General features: G+C 38.6%; 2 protein-coding genes across 3 annotated transcripts in view; one reads left to right on the top strand and one right to left on the bottom strand.

Moving 5' to 3' along the window:
* The window catches only part of LOC140730495 (clathrin heavy chain linker domain-containing protein 1-like), a 408,057-nt gene that overhangs the window by 179,661 nt on the left and 202,514 nt on the right, over window positions 1-25,882 (top strand). The window lies entirely within an intron of this gene.
* LOC140730489 (echinoderm microtubule-associated protein-like 6) overlaps window positions 840-25,882 on the bottom strand; it is a 343,576-nt gene continuing 318,533 nt past the window's right edge. For both annotated transcript variants that reach the window (XM_073050994.1, XM_073050996.1), the window contains 6 exons: window positions 25,664-25,836; window positions 17,128-17,290; window positions 16,768-16,871; window positions 13,024-13,177; window positions 11,877-11,977; window positions 840-5,272 (listed from right to left, as the gene is read on the bottom strand). In XM_073050994.1, coding sequence (XP_072907095.1) covers window positions 5,248-5,272; window positions 11,877-11,977; window positions 13,024-13,177; window positions 16,768-16,871; window positions 17,128-17,290; window positions 25,664-25,836 — 720 coding nt within the window. In that variant the 3' untranslated portion in view covers window positions 840-5,247. The remainder of the gene's footprint in view (window positions 5,273-11,876; window positions 11,978-13,023; window positions 13,178-16,767; window positions 16,872-17,127; window positions 17,291-25,663; window positions 25,837-25,882) is intronic.

Genomic DNA, 25,882 nt, shown 5'->3' with positions numbered 1-25,882 from the left:
CATTCCAGAATTTGGTGACATTACATTACACTACTGACTCAACCTGCAAGTTGACCTTTATCTGATTTTTGAATTTGCTCTCCAATTTAGAAAATGGTCTGTGCTTTTATTCCTTTTACCAAAGTGCATGATTATAAATTTCCTGATACTGCATTCCATCTGCAACTTTACCCATTCTCCTCATCTGCTTCTGCTTCCTCAACACTACCCCCCCCCCACCCCCATCTTTGCATTGTCTGAAAACTTGGCCACAGTCATCAGTTCTGTCATCCAAATCATTGACATGCAACATAAAAAGCAGTTCCAACCCTGACTCCTGCAAAACACCACAAATCACCAGCTCCCACTCTTCCCCTTCTGCCAATCAGCCAATGCTCTATCCTTGCTAGTATCTTTCCTGTAATACCATGGGCTTTAAACTTGTTAAACAGCTTCATATGTGGCACTTTGTTAAAGATCTTCAGTATTACTTTGCTGTAACATTGCATCTGATTTGAGCACCCCCCCCCCCCAACTACATGGTGAATTCTATATCACTGACTCCAAAGGGTTCCTTTACTTTGAACTCCCTAAACCAGTAGCAACACTTTAGCAGTGTACTATATTTTGCAGAAATTTGAGGTTAACAATATTGGTAGGAAGAACGAAAAGCAATGTTACTTGAATGCTAGGAGAATACATAATACAGCTATAGAGATGGATCTGTCTCTTTGTACATGAAACCACATTAAATGCCAAATTGTTGGCCTTTATTTATTAGAAAAATAAACAGGACTTGTTAAACTACACAAGACTGACACTACATCTTCAATATAATGAAACTATAATAAAGTTTTTTTCAGACACTGAGAATGTTTCTAGTAAATGTTGAGAAGAAATTGCATTTAAGATGGACTTGGGAAGGATTTTCTTCTGAGATTTATGAATTGTTGAAATTCTCCATATCAGAAGTGTAGTGATCATAAATGTATTAAAGATTGAGGAAGGCTATCTTTGATCTACAAGGAAAATAAAAGGCAGATCTTGTTGAAGGCAAGAACAGAAATGCCTGACCTTTTATTTCATGCTCTTTTGCATTTTTAAGTTTCTCTCCCATCAGCAATATGAATTGGCTAAATGAATTTACATTATCTTGAAATTAACTGCATTTTTAATGTGGTAAAAGTACTGTTTTATTAGTTGTTGGATATCATATTCATACCAAAACATTAAAAATTAAAGCATGACTTCATTTTTTATAAAACTGACCACACTCCGATAAAATCTGTTGCTACATTAGTGACACTTGGATCCTATTACTTCATTTAAGCCCAAACAATTGATTCTTAATTTAAAAAATAAATTTCATGCATGATGCAGTTTAATATTACATTATAATACAATTCATTATTTTACAATGTATAACAAATTTATCAATGATACATTTGCAATTTAAAAATCAAATAGAAAAATGTAAGAATTTTTCAAAATGAATCAAAAATTAGTTTTTCCACTTTCAATCAGGTACTTAAGTTTCCATGGATATAATATTGCTATTTTATTCTAATATATATAAAATCATGTCAATGTCTTGATAATTGTACCTATCTTTATACATCAAAAAAATCCCAAAAAATATCAAATATTGAAAGACAGAAGTAAGCACAAATACACACTGTAAATAATACAAACATTTCATTAAAATTATTATTTAATTTTGTTATGACACACTACTCTCAAACCACCATACTAGTGGCTAAACTGCATAGTGAGCTTTGGCTTGCTGAATTTAAACACTTGGTTGAATAGTCCACACTCTCAAACATTATAAGGCAACACTTCTTGAATGGTGAAGTTATTGTAAAGCTGTAATGTGTTAGTCCACTGAAGGTGCTGAAATATATTAGATTGATTTTCTTTTAATCCACACTGAAGTTAAGGTTTTATAGAATGCTCCATTCAGCAGGGCATTGCACTATGTATGGCCAAACCAGAATCAATTACATACATCAACTATGTGAAAAACAGATTAATTTCATCCATAAATGCAGTCTTAAGATTTGCATTTTTAGGTTCAGACAGGCCTTGCAAATACTTTGCATATTTACTTTGTGAATTAGAAGCTAAAATATACCTATGCAGTTGTTTGCCATTTATTTAGATTTTCTTGTTTAGCTATAAATAATTTAATCTGCAAAGAAAAGGCATTGCAATCACCTTCCAAATTGTAATATTTAACTATTGCTAAAAGTATTGATTTTATATACATTACCACTTAAGTCCAAATTCAAATAGGACATTGTCCTAACATCATTTCACTATTTCTAAAATCAGTAGCACCATGTATGGTTTGTATTGCACAACTAAATCAATAGGTAATTGTATGTAGAATTGTACAAAGGCACTTGTGCAAAGAATTTCCCAAGTCCAATGGATGACTCATTAGTAAGGTTAATGTACATGTACAAATAAAACTATGGCAATGGGGAAAAAGGCAGCTTTGCAGACACAACAGCAGTATGGGGTTGTGCTACCTTTTTCAAATTGTTAAAGAAATTCTTTATTGCACAATGCTGGCACACAATTTAGAAGTTGTAGGTTATGGGATACCTTTTCTGAGGTGCAAAATGGCTTCAAGATGTTTAGGTTTAGCAGACACTTCTCAGCGGATATTAATATTTACTTGCACACTAACAATACATTACTTATCCCAAAAGGATGTGCAAACAAAAAAAATGTATTTTCAGTAATCAGTAGTGATTTTATTTTGCTTTAGCTTTCTTTTCAACTAATTGAAATTGTTGCAGGATAGTTTCAATCTATTTGATTTCAGGAACAGGGACCAAGCTCTTATCTTTTGACCACCTAGGGATTTTATAAATCAGAGAATTAAACCCAGATGATTGTTTTGCCTATTACTGGCTTGTTATTCTGTATAATCCTGGAAATTATTTTGTACCCAGAGCTCGTGGACATATCTGGGCTTGGGTAGTAGCTAGAGTCAGGGATGGGACAAGTTTGCAGGTGGACTAGCTAGTGGGATATTCAACTCACTGCGATTACATTTTGGTCCTGAAGTTTTCCAAACGCAGTAGTTGAAATGCAGTATGGAGTTGAGGCCTGTATTTATATGTTGTACTTTTGTACCTCTGCCATTGAGTTCAGGAAAAGACTATTTGGCAAAGAAAGACATGTAAAATTCACCATCGCCTTCAATGCAACAGCATACTATTTGAAGAAAACAGTTTGAATATTGGGACCTAGTTCAAAGTTGCTAATCAGCAATGATTCCTACAATCCCATCTGGGCTAAGGTAAGTATAGGAACAATGCCAATAAGCTGGAAAGAGCACAAAAGAAAATTTACGAGTAAGTTGTAGACCCAAAGATGAGCAATTATGTTCTAACATTATGTAACTGGAGAAGGCTTAATAGTGACTTCCTCTCCTATTTTAGCCCATTCTCCTACCTTCCGTTAGGGCTGAAGAATTTTATAAAATTTGCCACCTTTGGGATTGAGCAGGCTAAGTTTCCATTCATTTGAGCATAGGAGACTAGTGTCTGAACTTAGAGGTGTATAAAATCTTGAAGGGCCTAGACACAGTCCTTTTCCCCAGAGGAAGGGAATCAGATATAAAGTGAAAGAGGAAAGATTTTAAAAAGGAACACAAAGGGTAACTTCATGCAGAAGATGGTGGGTATATCGAATGAGAAAGCCGTTTCTATCAATGTTGACTATACCTCAGTAATTTTAAATACTCCTTTGGATCTCCTTCTGTTCCAAAGGGAACAACCTCAGCTTCTCCATTCTGTACATGTAACTTAAGTATTCTGGTAAATTACACATGAATCTAGCTTGACCTTCAACCATTGCTCCCATGCAAATAGTAGTTTAATTTATAATAAGATTTTTAATAACTAAGAATACACCAGCTATATAGGCCAAGGAAGTCAGATTCAACATTCTCATTTGGCAAAAAAATCAAACAACTTTGCTGTGTAAAAAAAACTGATCAAAATTTGGAGATGAGCCTTTTTAAAAACAAATTACAAGCATATATATAGCATCCCTTTCCATTTGATTGTGCTTTAACATTGCTGATTATCTCTTCATCACTTGTTTCATATAAATGTCATCAAAAGTCTCAACCTGTCTACCAAAATATGTTTTGGGTCATAATCACCCTGGAACTGTTAACTGATACACTTAATGTTGGTGGCAATTATGTTCCAACATTATGTAAGTGAAGAGGACTTAGTAGTTAATTCCTCGCCTCCATCTTAACCCAATCTTCCACCTGCCGGGTGTCCAATTACCCTGGACCATGAAAATGGATCCAGGATTACAATGAGGTAGATGAACAGAAAAACTGGGGAAAAGTATCACAATCATACCTGAACACAAGAATCCCTTCTCAGCCAAACCAAACTGATCTGGCTACAACACTATTTAAGAATTCTAACCCTTGCTTCAGTAGAACTTCCCTGAATAAAGACATAGGGTCAACAGTATAAAGAATTCTTTGGAATACCTTTAATACTCTGGCACTGTCTATAATTTTGATCTTTTGTAGTAAAGATACTTGCAAGATGAAATAAAGTGACTGATTACTTAGCAGCAATTTATAGCTACATGTGAATCAGTCCTGTTGTATTTGTGAAACAAGCCTTTTGCACCTTGTAAGAGTTATGTAGACTTATAAAAGCCTCTGTACAAACAAAATAATTTGTACATTTGATCTTGCATAAAAATGTATATATGAACAAACAAAATTTAGCAAATTTCATCTTGCTGTAGAATGAGATCACATTTTGCTGCATCAATCCAGTTTTAAAACCACTCTGATAATCATCCTCACAAGTCACGCATGTTACGTTTTGTTGAGGGACATGCTGAGTACCAAAGTCTGCATTTGCTCTCAATACATAAATGCTTGCTAAAGATGTCATCAAAAACCACAGCCAAGTGGTTTCCTTTACACTAGTTATCCTGTCCATCTTTTATATTTTACAGTAAAAAATGACCATTGTATCAGTTTTGTCCTAATGCAATCTGCATTGAGTTCTCATTTTCAGCATCTTCAGTGGCATTCACATCACAGGCTTCATAACCACAATATGTTTTGTGGACACAATTGATAATTTACACAAACACCTTTTTAAAATATATGCACCTTTTTAAGCATTTTTGCTTTCTAGCAGCCAAGTTGTTATTGAGGCATTTAGGATTCCATCTTTTGAAAGAAATAGCCACTGGATATTTTTTTCTTCAAAGGCATCGCCAAACAAATATACTGCAAACAAACAAGAATACCTTAATTTATTAATTTTCCTCAATTAAGTTGAGATAGTTCACCAATGAAGTTTATTTTTTTTTACTGAAAGAGTTGCTTAAAATGTACAAATTGCTTTCAGCTGCTGAAAGCAATGACAAATATTGTCCTGGATTTGGCAAACTGCATTCTCCATTTCCATTTCCCAGAACTTGTCCTCTCTGAATTTGGAAGCTGATCCCACTAAGACATCCAGTCAAATAATGAAAATCTCAATGGTGACAGGTTCTCAAACAATACGAATAAATCACAAGCCAAAATAAGGCTAACCCACAAAATTCCTCTGGAAGCCACCAGAGAGCAAAATCTCTGGTATCTGATATTCAGAAATATTTTAAAACAATACAGAAACAAAACTATTTTCTAGATATTCAATTTTTTTTAAAGTCCTCTGTTTAAGATGACAAGCTTATAAAAGATGATCAACTTATAAAACAACAAACAATAAAACATCCTGCCTCACACAAACAAAACAGGAACAACCTATATGCTTTTCATTCTTGCAGCCACACAATCCCAATTCAAAGGCTGTGCAGAATATAAAAGTGGATTTCCCAGCACATGTATCAGTGAATCTCAACAAGATGCTCTGCTTTTGGGAGTCCAGTATTTGAGCTTGCATATTTGTGCAAGGTTCCTAAATTTTGTTGAATTCCTGGAGCTGATGGTGAAAAATGTGGACTACTTTGTTCAAATTATGGGAAAGTGGAGCCATAGAAAATGTATCGGTGTATTTTATTATAATTACAGTCAACTTAAGTTACTTAATATGGAAGTTACTTAAAGATCCCTAAAATTCTTCCAATCCACAGGCTACTACCATTCTTTGCAAAATTATAACCTGCATAGCCTTCCTAATTTTATTACTTTTAGTTACAAGATCCTTTCTGATTTATGGAGAAAGCTATCATAGTTTTCAGAATGTCAAGGCCTACCTTGTAGCTTTTTTATTTTAATTATTTTTTTGCCCCTAGTATCAATAAAGATTTAATTAGAAAGCTAAAGTGATATTTCAATTCCTTTGCATTTCAATTCATTGCAAAGTTATTAATATGAAAAACAAAATTGGGCATTTCCCTCAATTGAAAACACTGTGATTTAGGTAAAATACATTTTTAGAACCTGTTACGAATGATGAACAACTCTGATGGGCAGAAGGGTACAGAATCGCCAATGCCCCCCCCCCTCGGAGAATCGCAAATCGCCACTATTCCGATGCTGTTATCAAGGGAGATGAGAGAGACACAGGAAAGCTGCCAAGACAGTTGTTATTGATAAACAGCTCATGTCAGTTAATGAGAGAGAGACATTAAGAGATACACAAAGTGGAATGTCTCCTCCTAACAAAAGCAGAACGGAACCACTGATTACTGCTATTGTCTCTTGGAGAAGGATTGTTTATTGAGTACTGTTCTATTCATTGAAACCCCTCAGGGGGCAACCAGAGTGGGCTGGTTTGATGGGTTGCATCATCCCAACCTGATTGACACCTGAGACCCTGTGAGTGGGGATAAAAGTAGGGTCTGGGGCAACACCCCTCAGACGCACCAGGAGAGATGCTATGAGACTGGTGGGGGCTTGTGTGTGTGTCCACCCTTGCCTGGGTGACGAGTCCACCACGGAACGGTCTAGCTAAAGGACGGAGGGGTCATACGTGAATGGCCACAACAACAACGCATTGACGGATCAAGATCGTAAAGGAAAGTCGGCAAGTCAATAGCTGTTACTGTTCTCTCTCTCTCTCTCTCCAACAATTGAAACACCGCGACCAACAACTACCGCAGCTTTCATGAACTGAACTGAACTTTATATTTCCATCGGACAATTCATTATCCCCTAGACAACGATAGAGCTTATTTCTTATTGATTATTTTTATACCCGCACTTTTAGGTTTAGTATTGATGACGTATATTATCTGTATATTTGCATTGATATTATTTTTGTGTATTTTTACTAATAAATACTGTTGAAAATAGTATCACCAGACTCCAACGGACACTCCTATCTTTGCTGGTAAGACATCCAGTTACGGGATTCGTAACAACTTGGGGCCTCATCTCGAGATTTGATACCAAATTGGAGGGCTTTTAAGTCCAGACTTTGATCTGGTTGCGTGGGTAACCAGACGGGAAACCAGCAAAGATGGACGTAGATAAATTTATACAAAACCCGACTTTGAAGGCGCTAGAGGAGGCCACAAAGACGGACTTGGTAAAAATTGCGAAAGGACTAAATCTCACAGAGATGAGGTCGTCAATGAAAAAATGGGAGATGTGTTATATCAGTATTATATTATTACCTGTATTAATAACTCAGTATTATATTAAGAAGGATGTGTTTTCGGCTGAGGTATTGGCAAATATCCCTGAAAAGGTACCAGCTGTTGGGACGGCTCAGTTAGAGTTGGAAAAATTGAGGCTGGACATGGAACAGAAGAAAAGGGAGTATGAGCTCCAGCTAAAGGAGTTAGAGGTGAAAAGGGAGAAGGAAAGAGCTGAAAAACAGAGGGAGCATGAAATTAGGTTAAGACAGCTGGAAGCAGCTGAAAAGGAGAAGGAAAGAGCTGAAAAGCAGAGGGAGCATGAAATTAGGTTAAAACAGCTGGAAGCAGCTGAAAAGGAGAAGGAAAGAGCTGAAAAACAGAGGGAGTATGAGGAGAAGGAGAAACAGAGGGAGCATGAGCTGGACATGGAGAAGTTAAAGCAAGAGAGAAGGGTCCAAGGGGCGGACCGAGAGGAGAGGTTTAATGTTTAGTAGGGAGTTTAGGTTAGTACCTCCGTTCAAGGAGACAGATGTTGATAGTTACTTCTTGCATTTTGAAAAGGTGGCAGTGAATCAGAAGTGGCCCAGAGATCAGTGGGTGGCGTTGTTACAAAGTGTGTTAAAAGGGAAGGCACAACGGGCATATGCAACGTTGTCTGTGGAGGAGTCTGAGAATTACGAGGAAGTAAAACAGGTTATCCTTCGGACCTATGAGTTAATCCCTGAGGCATATAGACAGAAGTTCAGAGATTTAAAGAAAGTATGGAATCAGACGCATGCAGAGTTTGCCTATGAGAAGGGTGTGCTCTTGGATCGTTGGTGTGCGGCAGAAAGGGTGGAGGAGGATTTCGATCGTTTCAGGGAGTTAATTCTGATTGAGGAATTTAAAGGTTGTGTTTCGGATGATATCCAGATGTATTTGAATGAGAAGCTGAATAAGTCTATATCAGAATTTGCCAGGTTCGCAGATGAATATGCCCTAACCCACAAGACAAAGTTTTCCTCGAATAAGAGTTACCAGAAAGACTGTAGGAACGGTAGAGAAAGCCCGCCGGCTGAGGTAGAAATTAAGCTGGGAGCTAGTGGTAAAAGTAAGGAGGAAGAAAGGCAAGCTGGCAGGAGGGTTCCTGGCTTGACCTGTTTTAATTGTGGAAAGGTTGGTCATATTGCATCTAAGTGCTTTGCTCCGAGGAAGGAGACAGGAAAAGGGAACACAGCAGTCCCTACAGGGTGTATTGTGTCAATCAGCAAATCGACGAGAAAGGCTCAGGTAGATAAAATATGAGAGACGCGTGAGAAATTTATTTCAGAAGGGACCGTGTCTGTGGAAGAGGGAGAAACACCAGTTCCAGTGCGGATCTGGAGAGATACTGGAGCTGAGCAGTCATTGATTCTCAGTAAGGTACTAGATTTTGGTCCTGAGACTGGAGAGGTAGTTTTGAGAGGCATAGGAAAAGGGACAGAAGCTGTACCTTTGCATGGGATCATTATAAATTGTGATTTGGTATCTAGACCAGTTGAAATAGGGGTTAGAATTACCGAGAGACAGCGTGGACGTCCTTCTTGGTAATGATTTAGCAGGGGGTGAGGTGTGTTCAGCCGTGGAGCTGACGAGCAAGCCTGTAAGTGTTGAGGACCCGCCCCTAGGTTCCAAGATCTATCCCGCATGCGCGATCACTCGCAGCATGTCAAGAAAGGCAGCTGAGAAAGAGACCAGTTTAAATCAGTCCAGTGTTGATTTGGCTGAGACGTTTTTACCGACCCTGTACCAAGAGGGGTTAGGGGATGGTAAAACGGAGAATAGGGAAGTGAAAGAGAGTAAAGGAGAGGAAGTAGACCTACTCTTAGCCAAGAGGGAATTTATAGAGGCATGGTGTAATAAGGAGAAACCGATAAGGCAGTTAGAAGGTCCAGGGTTGGACATGGATGATCTGTCTGGCTTGACAGAACTGTTTGAAGAAGTTGAAAATTTTAAATGTGTTCCTGCTAATGAAATAAGGGCAGTCCTAGATGAAAAGGATGCCATTACCTTGAAGGAGTCTGCTGGGTTAGCGGATGAGGTTGTTTTAACCCGCAGGGTTGAGTTTACTTCGGAAGAGAGTTGCCCAGAGAATAACTGGGAGGATCAGGGGAACTTAGAATTTAAAAAGGGGACGGGTATTAAAAGCCTGGAAGAGGCAGATGTCCCATCCGAGTGTGTTCAAGATGTGGATGCACATGGTACTGAATCTAGTAATGAAACTCAGGAAAAGTCTGGAGATATCTGATTTAGTTGAAAAGGAATGCAGTCCTTTTGGGTCAGATGGACTTGGTTCAGTGAAGAAAGGGTTAACCTTGGTACCAGTGGGAAGTGAGAATTCCCAGTTGTTTGTGTTAGAAGGTGTGTTAAAAGTTACTGAGGAGATAAAAGGTGGTGATGTGAATATTATTGAAGGAGAAGGGAAAAGTGTAGTTCCTAACTTGACTAAAGAAAATTTAAAGTCTGGATTGGTGTCAGAAGCAGTAACCAGGCTGAAGGAACAATGGCTTGTTAACAAGGTGCCTGTGAATCAATTACAGTTTGATTTGGAATGTAAAGGTACCCCACTCACTAATGTTATTCAAGGGTGTGCTGTGAAGAGGCAGAATTTGAACTGTTGTTTAGACAAAGAGGGATCACTTGCAGATGTTAAACTGAAAACTAATAGAATGAAGGGTCCTGAAGATAAAACTAATGACTTGCTTAAAAATAAAGAATTGTGTGGAAGTTCAGAAGATGGGCTAAGTTTGGAAAACATTGTTGATAAGTTAACCCCTATGAAAGGAGTATGCGAAAGCCTATTCCACACTGGTGAGCAAGCTAACCACGTGAGAGTTAAGTGGAAAAGAGGTGAAGGTTGACAAAATGCCACTTTAAATAACAGGATCTGGTTTTGAGGGATTTCGACAAAGCATGTAAATAATAAAGACAACACCATGGAAGATTGACTGTTGAGTTTAAAAGTAAAATAAAGATTAGTATTTGCATAAACTTTTGTAATGTACTACAGGATAATCACATGTATTGGTTCACATTTTGTAATATACACTTAAGCTAAGATCACAATCCTTTAGTTTTGTTTTTGCTGAAGAAAAGGGATAAAAAAATAGGTGGTTATTAAATTGGAGTCTGATGCTACAGGAATTTATTAAGAATTTGATATTAAGATACAGCATATTAAAGGAAGTGATAATGTGCTTGCTGACTGTTTATCTAGATGCTAAATTGAATATATAACTGTATTACTCTGTAGTGAAAAACTCTTTTGTATTGTGTTAGATTCTGAAATTCTGTAAGACTCTGTATTAGTTAATTTTCCCCTTTGGTGAAAATTCTTAGAAGGATGGGGGTGTTACGAATGATGAACAACTCTGATGGGCAGAAGGGTACAGAATCGCCAATGCCCCCCCCCCCCCCTTGGAGAATCGCAAATCACCACTATTCCGATGCTATCAAGGGAGATGAGAGAGACACAGGAAAGCTGCCAAGACAGTTGTTATTGATAAACAGCTCATGTCAGTTAATGAGAGAGAGACATTAAGAGATACACAAAGTGGAATGTCTCCTCCTAACAAAAGCAGAACGGAACCACTGATTACTGCTATTGTCTCTTGGAGAAGGATTGTTTATTGAATACTGTTCTTTTCACTGAAACCCCTCAGGGGGCAACCAGAGTGGGCTGGTTTGATGGATTGCATCATCCCAACCTGATTGACACCTGAGACCCCGTGAGTGGGGATAAAAGTAGGGTCTGGGGCAACACCCCTCAGACGCACCAGGAGAGACGCTACGAGACTGGTGGGGCTTGTGTGTGTGTCCACCCTTGCCTGGGTGATGAGTCCACCACGAAATGGTCTAGCTAAAGGACGGAGGGGTCATACGTGAATGGCCACAACAACAACGCATTGACGGATCAAGATTGTAAAGGAAAGTCAGCAAGTCAATAGCTGTTACTGTTCTCTCTCTCTCTCTCTTTCTCCAACAATTGAAACACCGCGACCAACAACTACCGCAGCCTGCACGAACTGAACTGAACTTTATATTTCCATCGGACAATTCATTATCCCCTAGACAATGATAGAGCTTATTTCTTATTGATTATTATTATACCCGCACTTTTAGGTTTAGTATTGATGACGTATATTATCTGTATATTTGCATTGATATTATTTTTGTGTATTTTTACTAATAAATACTGTTGAAAATAGTATCACCAGACTCCAACGGACACTCCTATCTTTGCTGGTAAGACACCTAGTTACGGGGTTCGTAACAAACCTTACCTGCAGTCATCACCACCAGCACTAACAACATACTTGTCATCATGGGAAAAACGTACATTTGTCACGTGTGCAGAATGTCCAAAATAACGCTTGTGTTTGGCCTAATGAAATACAAGCAAAAAATGTCAGGGTAATCAATTATTGAACGATTCATAACTGCACTACAAATTAAATCTTTCATTTTTCAATACAATCTTTTGTTCTGCCACCAGAAAGAGTGGGCTAGAACTTCCAAACATCTGTTTGACACGTGTTTTTCAAGGACAGTAATAGAGCATTTGCCCAAATGTTCATTCAACAGAGTTGCAGTGGTTAGGAATCTTATTACAACATTCTATAACAACTTTAAAAGTGGCAACTACTCTTACAGAAGCTGAAGATCATGAAGTATTTTAAAGAGTTCAATCTGCTACTTGTAGCAACTTCTCTTCAGAAACATTGACAAAGCTGATTAAATTTGCCCAGATCCTAGCTTGCAAAACCTGGTTTGCATTCTCTTACCTGGAACATTAAAGGGGTATTTGATGAAGGCAGCTTCCTCACTGCTCCAGCAACCCAGGTGTGATTCTGATCTCTAAATCAATCTGTATGGAATTTGCATGTTCTCTCTGTGTCCATATGGACTTCTCAGTTGCAGTAGTTCCCTCGGGTATGTAATATTTAAGCTGGTTGGTAGATTAGTGGATAACTAAACAGTCTTAAGTGTAGGTGGATGGACGGAAAATTGGGGTGGGACTGCTAATGAGCATGTACAAAGGGATTACACTGAGACTTGACAGATTTGATAGGACAAATAGCTTCCTTCTATGTTGCAATGGAACAAAAACATTTAATAATATAAAAATACTAGATAAGATCAACCATTTCATTATTTGGGGTAATCCAACTTGATGAGATGGCACAAGAGGCATGTACTTTGTCATAATGCATTATGGTGACACAGGAAACTGAATGATAGGGGATCACATTTTAAATTAATGTACATTCAAATATCTCGCACTGCTCTTGCTACTTGGAGTTTCAGGTTCTAAATAATTTCCAGAATATTTTGTGATTGTTGTTGGTCTCTGAAGTATCTGGTTACATGGGCAATTCCTATTAAAAATGAAATGATATTTTCACCTGTATAAAAACAATATTCACTTACATATTTTTCAGTGCAAGGAAAATCAAAAAGTTTCACCAAACCGAAGTCATCCCCTGTCACTAAGTTTAACCCAGCATGAGATACACAGGCACAGTTGACATCTGCTTTCTCTGCATTTCGAGGCCAAATTCCGAGGACTTCATCTCCTAAAATGCTGTTTAAGAAGAATAAATCACATTAATTTTAACATTTTAGATCTCTACACTTTGTTCCACTAACCTTTAGGTCTTAAATCTGCTCTTCCTTAAAGTTTTATCATTTTTTCAAAGGCTTGAAGCAAAATATCAAGATTTTGTGCATCTTCCTTGTATTCAAAAGCATCATCATCTCCATTCTCTCTTACAATAGTGTATGTCTTCTGGGGTTTATGCATATATAATAACACTGAAGTCAGGAAAATGTCTCAATTCTATCATTATTAGGACAGTAAGTGAAAGTTGTTTTTTTATTTTTGTATATAAGTAATAAAAACATGCTTTCTTAATAAGTTGGACCTCCATTGCCCAATTCTCTCACATTAAATTTATTATGCCACTGACTAAATGGATGAAAATTCTGCAGGTATTAAAATTATTCTTCAATGAAAGATCATATCAGATGATTTTTAATTCATATATGTGTGGGAGAATTTCACCTTCATGCAATTGAGGTTTTTGAAACAACCTCAAAATTGTTTAACATACATTGAAAAAACTAGAAACTCTTAAACATGAGAAATTCTACAAGTGCTAGAAATCCAAAGCAAAATGCTGGATGAATAAACAGTCAATGTTTTGGGTCGAGACCATTCTTCAGCATAGAAAATCTTATGCCATTTAGCCTTACATCAGTAGCAGAGAAATAATTGCAGAAAATTCTTAAGGACAGGGTCTACTCATATCTAGAACAGCACAGGCTTATCAGAAATGCCAGCATTGCTTTGTGAGGTCATGTCTTACAAACTTAATTGAGTTGTTTTGAGGACGTGATATGAGGAAAGGGCAGTGGATGTTATATATATACACGTTGGCTTTGATAAAGCTTTAATGAGGTCTCTCATGATAGGCAGGCTGACCTAGAAGATTAAAACACATGGAAACTTGGTAGATTGGATTCATAATTAGCTTGGCCATTAAAGATAGAGGGTAATGGTGGAGGGTTGTTAGTTTAACTGGACATCTGTGACCGGTAGTGTTCTTCATAGATTAATGCTGGAATCTTGTTTGTGAATGGTTTGCACGAAAGTGGACTGATTATTAGGTTTGCAGATGATTTTTAAAAAATGATGGAGCTCTGGATGGTGAGGGTAATTGTCAAATGATTCAGCAAGATATAGACCAATTGAAAATGCGGCAGTAAAATGGTATATGGAATTTAATCTGGACAAATGTGAGGTGTTGTATTTTGGGGTTTTGAATGTAAATGATAGGACCCTTGGGAGATTGATGTACACAGGGATCTTGGATTGCAAGTCCATAGCTCCCTGAAAGTAGCAACACAAGTAGACAGGGTAGTAAAGGCAGCATACAACATGCTTGCTTTCATCAGTCAAGATGTTGAATATAAAGTTCAGGAAGTCTCTCGGGCACAAAATACTTTGGTTAGGCCATATTTAGAATATGGTGCACAATTTTGTTCACTGTAAGAGTTTGGAGGCTTTAGCTGCAGAAGAGGTTCATGAGGATGCGGCCTGGATTAGTGGATTGTTTTCTCTGGAGTAATGGAGGCGGTGGGGCAACCCGATGGAAGTATATTGTGAGAGGCACAAATAGGATAGGTAGGCAATCTTTTTCCCCAGAGTGGAAATACGACTGGATATAGCTTTAAAATGGAGGAGGAAAGTTTAAAATGGCCTTTAAAAAACATACACACACACAAAGTGGTGTGTGCCTGGAATGCACTGCCAGAGCAAGTGGTGGAAGAAGCAAATGAGACTTCTTCCACCTTACCTTATTTACTGAGGTAACACACTGTTCCTGGACGTCTAACATATTTTATATTAAATTTTTATTTTTTTCATCCTCCCCTATTTTGCCTAGGCTTTCTCTGTCCCTCTTAATCCAATATTTCACTTTATTCCTTATTCTCCACTTAATTTCTATATTTTGCTTCCATTTCCTTAACTTAAAGAATATAGATGAAAGAGCAGCGGAATCAATAAACCAACAGTGTTACATCATCTGCCAGTTAAACAACGAAAATCTCACAATCTGGTATCCAACTGTTCAGAAATCCCAATGACTCAGCAGCTGACTCATGGAGTATGTCTCCCACAATCCATTTAAACTCAAAGGGGTGCATTTCCCCATGCACTCTTTAAATACAAGGGGTCTGTTTCCCACACTCCATTTAACCACATCCAGTTCATGAGAAAATTCATTATATCACCATGTAACATCTTAAAAGGTGAATTAAAAGTATATTAATATATTAATAGGACATAATATCCAATGATCCAGAAAACCATTTGTCCAGCACCAAGTCTGAGGGTGCCAGATTACTGGAGTTTTACTATATACTCTGGCACTTCTTTCCCTTGACAGCTGATCTGTGCCACTGAAGATATTCAACCTACGTAACCAAGTGCTTTTTCTTTCTATACTAAGATAAATTTGATGTAATAACTTATTGTTCAGAAAATTTACTGAATTCAAAGACTGTGAAAACAAACTGAAAGATATTCTTGTCTTTTTAGTTTAAGCATCATTTTCTAAAAAGTGCTTAAACCTCCAATATTTTAAAATAACACTTCGTTAAAACCTTGAAGTAGAAAAATAATTAATGATTCTGAAAAATATCTAATGGTTCTGAAACATACTCTGATCAAAAATATAAATTAATTTGTCCACCCATTTTTAGATGTGTATATGATGAATTTACCTTCATTGGAAAGACGGATGAACAGCAAGTATTACATTTGGTTATACCAGCTTTAAAAAATTATATTAACCACAAAATGGCACACTCATTTATCACAATTTGTTTCTTTCACTTGTATAAAAATCCATGCAGCTCTTTTGTTCAATGGCAAAACTGAAATTTATACATCATCGTGCCATTAAGGTATGAGTCATTAAATTACTGGAAGCCTCAACAAATATCTGAGACTAGTTTCTCAACATCAGCATAGCATCTTAATGAAGAAAATGTTCTTATGAGAATGAATGTTAAGATAAATATCCAAAGAGAGTTAAGTAGATTTGGCCCCAGAGGAACAATATGATTTATTTATTGAGATGCAGCTTGGAAATAGGTCCTTCTGGCCCTTCGAGCCATCCCGCTTTCCAACTCCCAATTTAATCCTAGCCTAATCACGGGACAATTTACAATGAACAATTAAGCTACCAACTGGTACATCTTTGGAAACAGGAGCACCCAGAGGAAACCCACATGGTCACGGGGCGAATGAACAAACTCCTTACAGACAGAGAATTGAATCCAAGTTACCTGAAGTGTAAGGTGTTGTGCTAACCACTACGTATGGCAAAAAAATTTGAATTTAAGGAAATAAGATGGGAAGACAGATAAGTATGGGAGGACAACTCTATTATAGGTCAAATAAATATATGATCCCAAAAAAAGTATTGGTGGAATAGCCACCAATGACTCAGCAAAAAGAGGTATATACAAGTGGTCAAGGGAAGATAAAAGAAGTCCACAAGAAGGAAGAAGTGTGGTTGGAAAAGGTTACATACTGTAATTAGAGACAATTAGAGAACTAAATTTCTTATTACAAACTTTATTTAAATTCTCCAAATCTCCAACCTTGTCCATGTAGCCCATGTGATTTTCTCAATTATTGCCTGGTCTATTACTTGCTTTCCTGATGGAACTTCATGTACCTGACGCTTATAGGCACCTGTGGACACCTGCAAGGAGAAAATTGTATGTTTAGTATACCAAATGAAAAATACCTTTTGGATAGTTGAAAAATTACACAATTATGTGCAACAATTTTATATAACACTGCTATTCACTTTAAAAGACTGGGTTCTGAGAGAAGCTCAGATTAATGAAACATCTATCAGTGTTCTGATTTTGTACCATGGGAGTTGAATTACATTCCAAACAATACACTGGGTACCAGCCTATATCATTTTTACTAAGATTAAGGAGACATCCTACCTGAATATGTTTGCTGTCAGCTGAAAAGTCCATTTGGATAACGAAACTAGGAATGTCTTTGCAGTAGCCTATTCGGTTTAAAGTAGGCCCCTGTGTGAGATCATAAAAATCAACAGTATTTTCTGCCGAACCTACTGCCAGGAACATGGAATTGGGGCTAAAACTAGAAAAAATAAAAGGAAGTTAATGTTTCTAAATTAATTATAAGCAGTTTAAAAAAATATTATTTACTTAGCCGATTTATTTTCAATATGATGTTTCATTTTCAAAGGTATTTCCTTAATGCCCTTTTCAATGTATTCATTAACATTTTTTACTTCAGGATAGCAGCCACTCTCAGGAGTGTGAATTCTGTTATTGAACCCAGCCTATCACTTCTGCCTTGTCACATTATTGTCCCTTTGCTTGGAAAAACTACTTCCTTTATGATGATACATCCTACCTAATATCAGCTTCAACAATGCTAAAAGAGTTTCTGTCGATGCTCATCTTATGTCCATCTACTCTAACTCCATCTTCCCACACTAGCTTTGTATCCTTGTTGCTTAAACATAACAATTGTACCTGACTCATTCGTATCTGTGTCTTCTCTGTATCTGTATCTTCTCTGGCAACAAGTTCCAGGTATCAACTACTTTTACCATATAACCATATAACAATCACAGCACGTAAACAGGCCATCTCAGCCCTCCTAGTCCGTGCCGAACTCTTAATCTCACCTAGTCCCACCTACCCGCACTCAGCCCATAACCCTCCACTCCTTTCCTGTCCATATACCTATCCAATTTTACCTTAAATGACACAACTGAACTGGCCTCTACTACTTCTACAGGAAGCTCATTCCACACAGCTATCACTCTCTGAGTAAAGAAATACCCCCTCGTGTTTCCCTTAAACTTTTGCCCCCTAACTCTCAAATCATGTCCTCTCGTTTGAATCTCCCCTACTCTCAATGGAAACAGCCTATTCACGTCAACTCTATCTATCCCTCTCAACATTTTAAATACCTCGATCAAATCCCCCCTCAACCTTCTACGCTCCAATGAATAGAGACCTAACTTGTTCAACCTTTCTCTGTAACTTAAGTGCTGAAACCCAGGTAACATCCTAGTAAATCGTCTCTGCACTCTCTCTAATTTATTGATATCTTTCCTATAATTCGGTGACCAGAACTGTACACAATATTCCAAATTTGGCCTTACCAATGCCTTGTACAATTTTAAAATTACATCCCAACTTCTGTACTCAATGCTCTGATTTATAAAGGCCAGCATTCCAAAAGCCTTCTTCACCACCCTATCTACATGAGACTCCACCTTCAGGGAACTATGCACTGTTATTCCTAGATCTCTCTGTTCCACTGCATTCCTCAATGCCCTACCATTTACCCTGTATGTTCTATTTGGATTATTCCTGCCAAAATGTAGAACCTCACACTTCTCAGCATTAAACTCCATCTGCCAACATTCAGCCCATTCTTCTAACTGGCATAAATCTCCCTGCAAGCTTTGAAAACCCACCTCATTATCCACAACACCTCCTACCTTAGTATCATCGGCATACTTACTAATCCAATTTACCACCCCATCATCCAGATCACTTATGTATATTACAAATAACATTGGGCCCAAAACAGATCCCTGAGGCATCCTGCTAGTCACTGGCCTCCATCTCGATCAACAATTATCCACCACTACTCTCTGGCATCTCTCATCTAGCCACTGTTGAATCCATTTTATTACTCCAGCATTAATACCTAACGACTGAACCTTCTTAACTAACCTTCCATGTGGAACTTTGTCAAAGGCCTTGCTGAAGTCCATATAGACTACATCCACTGCCTTACCCTCGTCAACATTCCTCGTAACTTCTTCAAAGAATTCAATAAGGTTTGTCAAACCTTTTGCACAGAAAAACCTCAAATATCCCTTAAAACTAGTTCTTTTCATCTTAAAATTATGCTTTCTTGTTCTTCATAGCATGGGAAATTATTCGGACTGCACATAAATGTAATTTTATATGCTTCTATCAGATCACCTCTATAAAGGTGGATAAGTACCCATGGCCTGATGGGATCTATCCCAGGTTATTGAGAAGCAAGAGTGAGATTGCTGGGACCATGACAGAGATATTTACATTCTCTTCAACCACAAGCAAGGTCACTGAGGACCAAAGGATAGTCAATGTTGTTCTTTTGTTCAAGAAAGGCAGTTGGAGACAAACTAGGAAATTATAAGCTAGTGAGTCTATTATCAGTAGTAGGGAAAATATTGGAGAAGTTTCTCAGGAATAGGATCACCTTGTATCTGAAAAAAACAAAGACATATTAGGGATAGTCAGTATGGCTATCTGTGGGGGAGGTCATATTTTGTAAACTTGATTGAGTTATTTTTGAGAAAGTGGTGAAGATGGTTGAACAGGAAAACTTCATTAAAATTTTCAACATTGTCCTTCATGGTAATATGAACCAGAAGATTAAGCAAATGAGATCCACGGAGATTTGGTAGATTGAATTCATAAGACAGAGAGTAATAGTGGAGGGCATTATTCTGGATTGGAGCCTGTGCTTAGTGGTGTTCTGCAAGAACCAGTGCTGGGACCTCCAACTTGTGATATACATAAATGATTTGGTCAAAAATTTAGGTAAGCTGATTAGTAAATTTGATGACACAAAATTGGCAGAGTTTTGGATAGTGAGTCAAAGGATTCAGCCATAATATAGACCAATTGGAAAGCGAGCAGAGAAATAACAATGGACAAGTGTGTGACGTTGCAAGTTTGAGAGTGATGGCAATTCAAAGCAGATAGGCTGGTAAAGAAGGTAAAACCCTGCATGCCCTCATTGATTGGAGAGTTGATTTTTAAAATGTAACCCTCAGGTTCGGCTAGAGGCGTTAATTTAGGGGAAGGCAGCCTCCAGCCTGGCCAAACTTAAGAAATCTTGTTTGGGTGGATGCTCCGTGATGTGTTCCCCTGTTACAAATCAGTACCACGTGTTACGAATGTGCCGCAACTCTGAGGGGCCGAAGGGTACAAAGTCGCCCCCTCCTTTTTGAGAATCGCAAGATCGCTATTAATTTGGGTCTGGGACCCAGGAAATGAGAGAGAGACACGCAGAATCCACAAGGTTTGGAATGTGTCCTGGCCTCAGCGAAACAAAACCCCTGATAACGGCCATTGTCTCTTGGAGACAGAATTGTGTATTGAGTACTGTAATATTAATTGAAGCCCCTCAGGGGACGACCAGAGTGGGCTGGTTGAGGGATTGCATCATCCCAACCTGATTGACATCTGAGACCCCGTGAGTAAGGATAAAAGTGGGTCTGGGGAACAACCCCTTTAGACGCACCAGGAGAAACGCTAGAAATCCCGTGACAGCGTTTAATAGCGACAGCCGGTGGGGGCTCGTGTGCGTCCTTCCCTTGCCTGGGATTGGCGGGCTCACCATGGAAGAACGGCTTAGCTAAAGGAGAGGCCACAAGTGAATGGCCACACTAACGAGACTCCGACGGATCAAAATCATAAAAGGAATTGGCAAGTTTTTCTCCAAATCTCTCTCTCTCTCTCCAACCATTACAATCCAGCGGTCCCCAAAGGCTGCAGCCTGCATGAACTGAGTGAATCTTATATTTCCATCGGACAATACATTATCCCCTAGACAACGATAGAGCTTATTTCTTATTGATTATTATTATACCCGCACTTTTAGATTTAGTATTGATGACGTATATTATCTGTATATTTGCATTGATATTATTTTTGTGTGTTTTTACTAATAAATACTGTTAAAAATAGTATCATCAGACTTCAACGGACCTCTCTATCTTTGCTGGTAAGTGACCCAGTTACGGGGTTCGTAACACACGAAATAACAAACAATACACAATATGCAATTAAACAATTGAGCTTTATAATTCTTAATTTGACTATAGGGTTAGTATAGAAAACAAAAAAGTAAAAGGGCCCATTTTCATGAAACAGTCTAATGTGCATGTTGGAGCTCACTGTTTTCCCGTCTGTTCGTCCTCCATCCATTTCCCCCAGGCATCGTCGACTTCCGACCTCATTCCAAGTCCACTCCATCCTGCAGTCTACAACTTCCCCATTCTGGCATCTTCTCTCTCTATCTTCCGCCGAACAAAAGACCGCAAAATCTTCTCTCAGGCACACAAGAAAGAAAACACCTCCCCTCATTGGCCAGCGCACATTCCAAAGCCCCCATGATCTCTAGTCATAACCCAAACACTGCTGCTATAGAGAAACCATTACACTATCAGTGAATCCTTTCCCAGGTTGTTACATTAAAAAAGTTATAAAGTCATACTGCAGCTGTATAAAACTTTGGTTAGGCCATCTTTGGGGTATTATGCACAGTTCTGCTCATTGTGTTACAAGAAGGATGTGGAAGTTTTGGGCAGGGTTCAAAAGAGGTTCCAAGAGTACATCATCCTACCCTATAGGATTTTCTAGTACACTGATGCAAGGCTCACTGGTGTTAAAAATTACTGGAGGAGGCTGAAAGAGATGGATGGACCAAACTGTAGTTTGGGCTTTGGGGGTTAGCTTATTTTGAGGCTGCTCAATTCCTCAATTTAAGACAGTGCAGACAATGTAGGCAATGGCAGTTCAAAAGATAAGAGCTGACAGGCAGTTCAGGAGACAACAGAGTGAATCTTGGTCTTTAATCAGTGTTCGGTTTCGAATATAGGTGGTGCAAGGTGGTGGCATCAGTGGTGAGATTGGGGAGAGGGTGGCATAGTTAAAATGAAGCCTGTCCCAATAGAACTCTTCCTCTAGTATTAATGATAACGCTTTTTGAATCAGAGACCATTTGTCTTGCAGCAATCATTGAGCCATGCATTGTACAGTACATTTTAGCCATTTATCTAATCTTATGTATCTTCTAACAGTTGCACTAGAATCAGGTAATAATCTGAAGATTATTATGTGAAGATTACCACATTTATGACTCTGCTTTGCAATGCTGACCCCAAATGCTTATAATCCCTCAACAATACCTTTTCCTGAATCCAAACTGTGTCATTAATGACAGTTTAGATGACAACAACTGGATCCTACTCATCCCACCAAAACTCAAGGTAAGAAGGGAAAGTTTAAAAAGGGGCCCAAGGAGCAACCTTTTTCATGCAGATAGTTGGTACTGTATATAGAATAAAACTGGTAAGGCAGATAAAATTTGTAGATATTTAAATAGAAAAGGATTATAGGGAGATGGGCCAAATGCAGGCAAATAGTAACCTCCAGAGGTTCTACAGATGCAGGAAATCCAGAGTAACACACACAAAATGGTAGAGGAATTCAGCAGATCAGTTTGCATCTATGGAAAAGAATAAAGAGTTAATATTTTGGGATGAGACCCTTCATCAGGACTGGAAAGAAAGGGGAAAATGTCAAAATAAGGTAGTGGGGGAAGGGGAAAGGGTACATGCCAGAAGGTAATAGGTTAAGCAAGGTGAGGGGGGAGGAAGGTGGGTGGAGAGCGGAAATGAAGTGAGGTGATAGGTGGAAAAGGTAAAGGGATAAAGAACTTGGAATCTGATAGAAGGAGAGAATGGACATGGGGGAAAGAAAGAGGAAGGGAACCACAGGAAGGTGACAGGCAGGTGAGGAGAAGAGCTAAGGGGGGAGCCAAAATGGCGAATGGAAAAAAAGAGAAGAGTATGGGGTGAGAAATTACTTGGAAGTTAGAGAAATCATTGTTCAGGTTGTCAGGTTGGAGGCTACCCAGACGGAATATGAGATGTTGCTCCTCCAACCTGAGAGTGGGCTTATTGTGGTAGTACAGGAGGCCACCTATCAGAATGGGAATGGAAACTAGAATTAAAATGGTTGACACTGGGAAATCTATTCTGTTGCAGATGGAGCAATGGTGCTAGACAAAGCGGTCCCCCAAATGATGTCAGGTCTCACTGATGTAGAGAAGGCTGCACCGGGAGCTCAGCAGATATCCCCGACAGACTCACAGATAAAGTACTGCCCCACCTGGAAAAATTGTTTGAGGCCCTGAATGGAGATGAGGGAGGAGGTGATTGGGCAGGTGTATCACTTCTTCCACTTGCAGGGATGTGCCAGAAGGGAGGTAAGTGGGGAGGTACTAGTGAATCTTGGCAAGACCATTCCCTGAGGAAAGTGGAGAGTTGGGGTGGTGGGGAAAGGTAAAGATTTGTTTGGTGATAGGATCCTGTTGAATATGGTGGAAGTTGTAGACAATGATGTGCTGGATGTGGAAACTCTTGGTGTGGTAGGTAAGGACAAGAGGGACTTTATCCCTGTTAAGGCAGTAGGAAGATGGAAAATGGAAGAGATGCATGTGAGGGCAGCATCAATGGTGGAGGAAGAGAAACCTCATTCTTTGAATAGGCAGAATATCTCTGATGTTCTAAAAAGGAAATCCTCATTCTGGGAACAGGTGTAGCAGAGACGAAGGAAATGAGAAAAAGGAGTCAAATTTTTACAAGTGAGAAGGTGGAAAGTCAAGATAGCTGTTAAGGAGTCAATGGATTTATAAAGGTTATCAGTAGACAGTCTGTTTCCAGAGATGGACACAGAGTGATTGAAAAAGGGGAGGGGGTGACCAAGTGAATTTAAGGGCAAGGTTTAAACATGAGATTCAACAGATGCTGGCAATCCAGATTAACCCACAAAAACTCAGATGGACATGTTGATTATTATGGACAAGTTGGGCTGGAGGCCCTGTTTCTGTACTGCAAGTTCCTCTCCAACCCATATGCCCTCAACTTTGACAGCAGGTAGGCAACATAGCCTGAAGGACTCTTATTTTATTTCAGAGAACCAAGTCTGTTCCCCTAGATAGGTTATAATCTATGACAACTATATTTCATGGATGCTATGACCAGCACCTCTACTGTCTTAGAAAGCTAAGAAAAATTGGTATGTCCTTTATGAACCTCGCCTTTTTTTAAAAAAACAGATGCACCATAGAAAGCATCCTCTCTGAAGGTATCATAGTTTGGTTAAGCAACTGCCTTGCCTAAAGTCTGCAAGAAATTTCAGAGCATTGTGATTGCAGCCCAGTCTCTCATGAAAACCAGCTTCCCCTCCATCAACTGTCTATATATCCTACTGCTTCAGGAAAGCGACGAACATAATCCAGGATCCCTCCCACCTCAGCCACTCTTTCTTCTCCTGTTTTGTGTCAAGTAGAAGATATAAAAGATTGAGGTCATATTCCACCAATCCCTGGGACAATTTTTTATTCCACTGTTATGCCATTATCAGACTCTTGAACAGACCTCTTATACACTAGAACTTTTGCTCTCTCAATCTAGCTTGTCATGGCCCTTGCATTTTATTAGTCTACCTAGTTTAGTCTTTCTCTGTAACTGTAACACTATATTTTACATTGCTTACTCAAAATGAATCTGCAGAAGTGCTTTGGAGAGTGTCCAAAAGAAGGAGCATGAAGTTCATACCTGTCAGAGAAGGTTAAGGGCTTTCCTCCAGAGTTATTCCATGAATCCTTATACCTACTTCCTTTATAGGCACACTCTCCTGTTCCTAACCACAGATCAAATTCTAGGTAACTAATCATCAGAGTTGACTGCCTTCACCCTCACCCTAAAATATTCATTTCTCAAATTCTGTGCCTAGGCTCCTTGAGAAGCCAGCACTAGTTGCAGATACGATCGTTGAATTCCACCAGTTCCTATGTGTTATGGCTTCAACATATTGCCCTTCCAGACATCATTGTTCTATTTAGTTCAAAAAGTTTAGCTTTAATTATTGTAGACATGCACCTTTTTCTCCAACTGCAACTTACTTTTTGCCCGTTAACACCACTGGTGTTTTGGGCAGCAATGAAGGTCTTCCATCTCTGTCTGTCCATACCGTTGCATGCAGATATGGAAGGATCCTTCATAGCCTCTACCCTTTAACCTGTCTGGCATGGGTGACCCTACCAAGAGCTAAAGCACAGGCCTTGACTCTAGCCAACATCTCTCTCCAGGCCTTCAAACTCTATGACAAGGTTGTGGTCCTCTTGGAGGTTAACTGCAATAATTTCCTGATTAAATTTCTTGACCAATAAGGAAGAATTGGGAAGTGATACCAGCACTCACTTATCTGCTGTCTTGTGACATCATACTTGGCCACTTTAAAAACTCAATGTCTCAGTTTCACTGGGTTTCTGTTCCAGCCTATTTAAAACCTTATGAACTTTCCACCCTTTTCAAACTGTACACAAGGTAGAATTTTATACATGAAGTGTCAAATGCCATTTGATGTCGCTGTAATATACTAGTACTCTGAGGCTACTGGGCATGCAACGTGTTTGGAAGTGCCAGGAACAATATAAGTCCTTGATTTTCTGTTCTGACCTGGAAATGGTTCACAAGTACAAGTTTCTGGGCCCAAAATTCAGAGCTTTTGGACCAGCTATTCAGATGTGCAACAGTTTGTGCTCATGCTGATATTTAATCAATTTTATACATAAATGTACATATTTTAAAAGATACTGGTCAATAGCTGAATATTTCTACTGCAATAGATATTATACCTGATATCCTGGATGGCAGCACTTCGATCTCGTTTCTTGCCCCACACTTTCAAAGAATTGACTAAGAGTATAATAAATTCTCCATTTTTCATCCCAATCGCTACCATTTCTCCATCAGGACTGTATGCAGCACATTTAGCACCATATCCAAGGTTCACTTTGTTTAGCAATTTCTACAATGGGGAAAATTTAACAGACTTCTGTAAAATAACTGAGAGG

The sequence above is a fragment of the Hemitrygon akajei genome, chromosome 7 (genome assembly GCF_048418815.1).
Source record: "Hemitrygon akajei chromosome 7, sHemAka1.3, whole genome shotgun sequence".
Classification (NCBI taxonomy): Eukaryota; Metazoa; Chordata; class Chondrichthyes; order Myliobatiformes; family Dasyatidae; genus Hemitrygon; species Hemitrygon akajei.
This window is presented reverse-complemented; position numbering and strand designations above follow the sequence as displayed.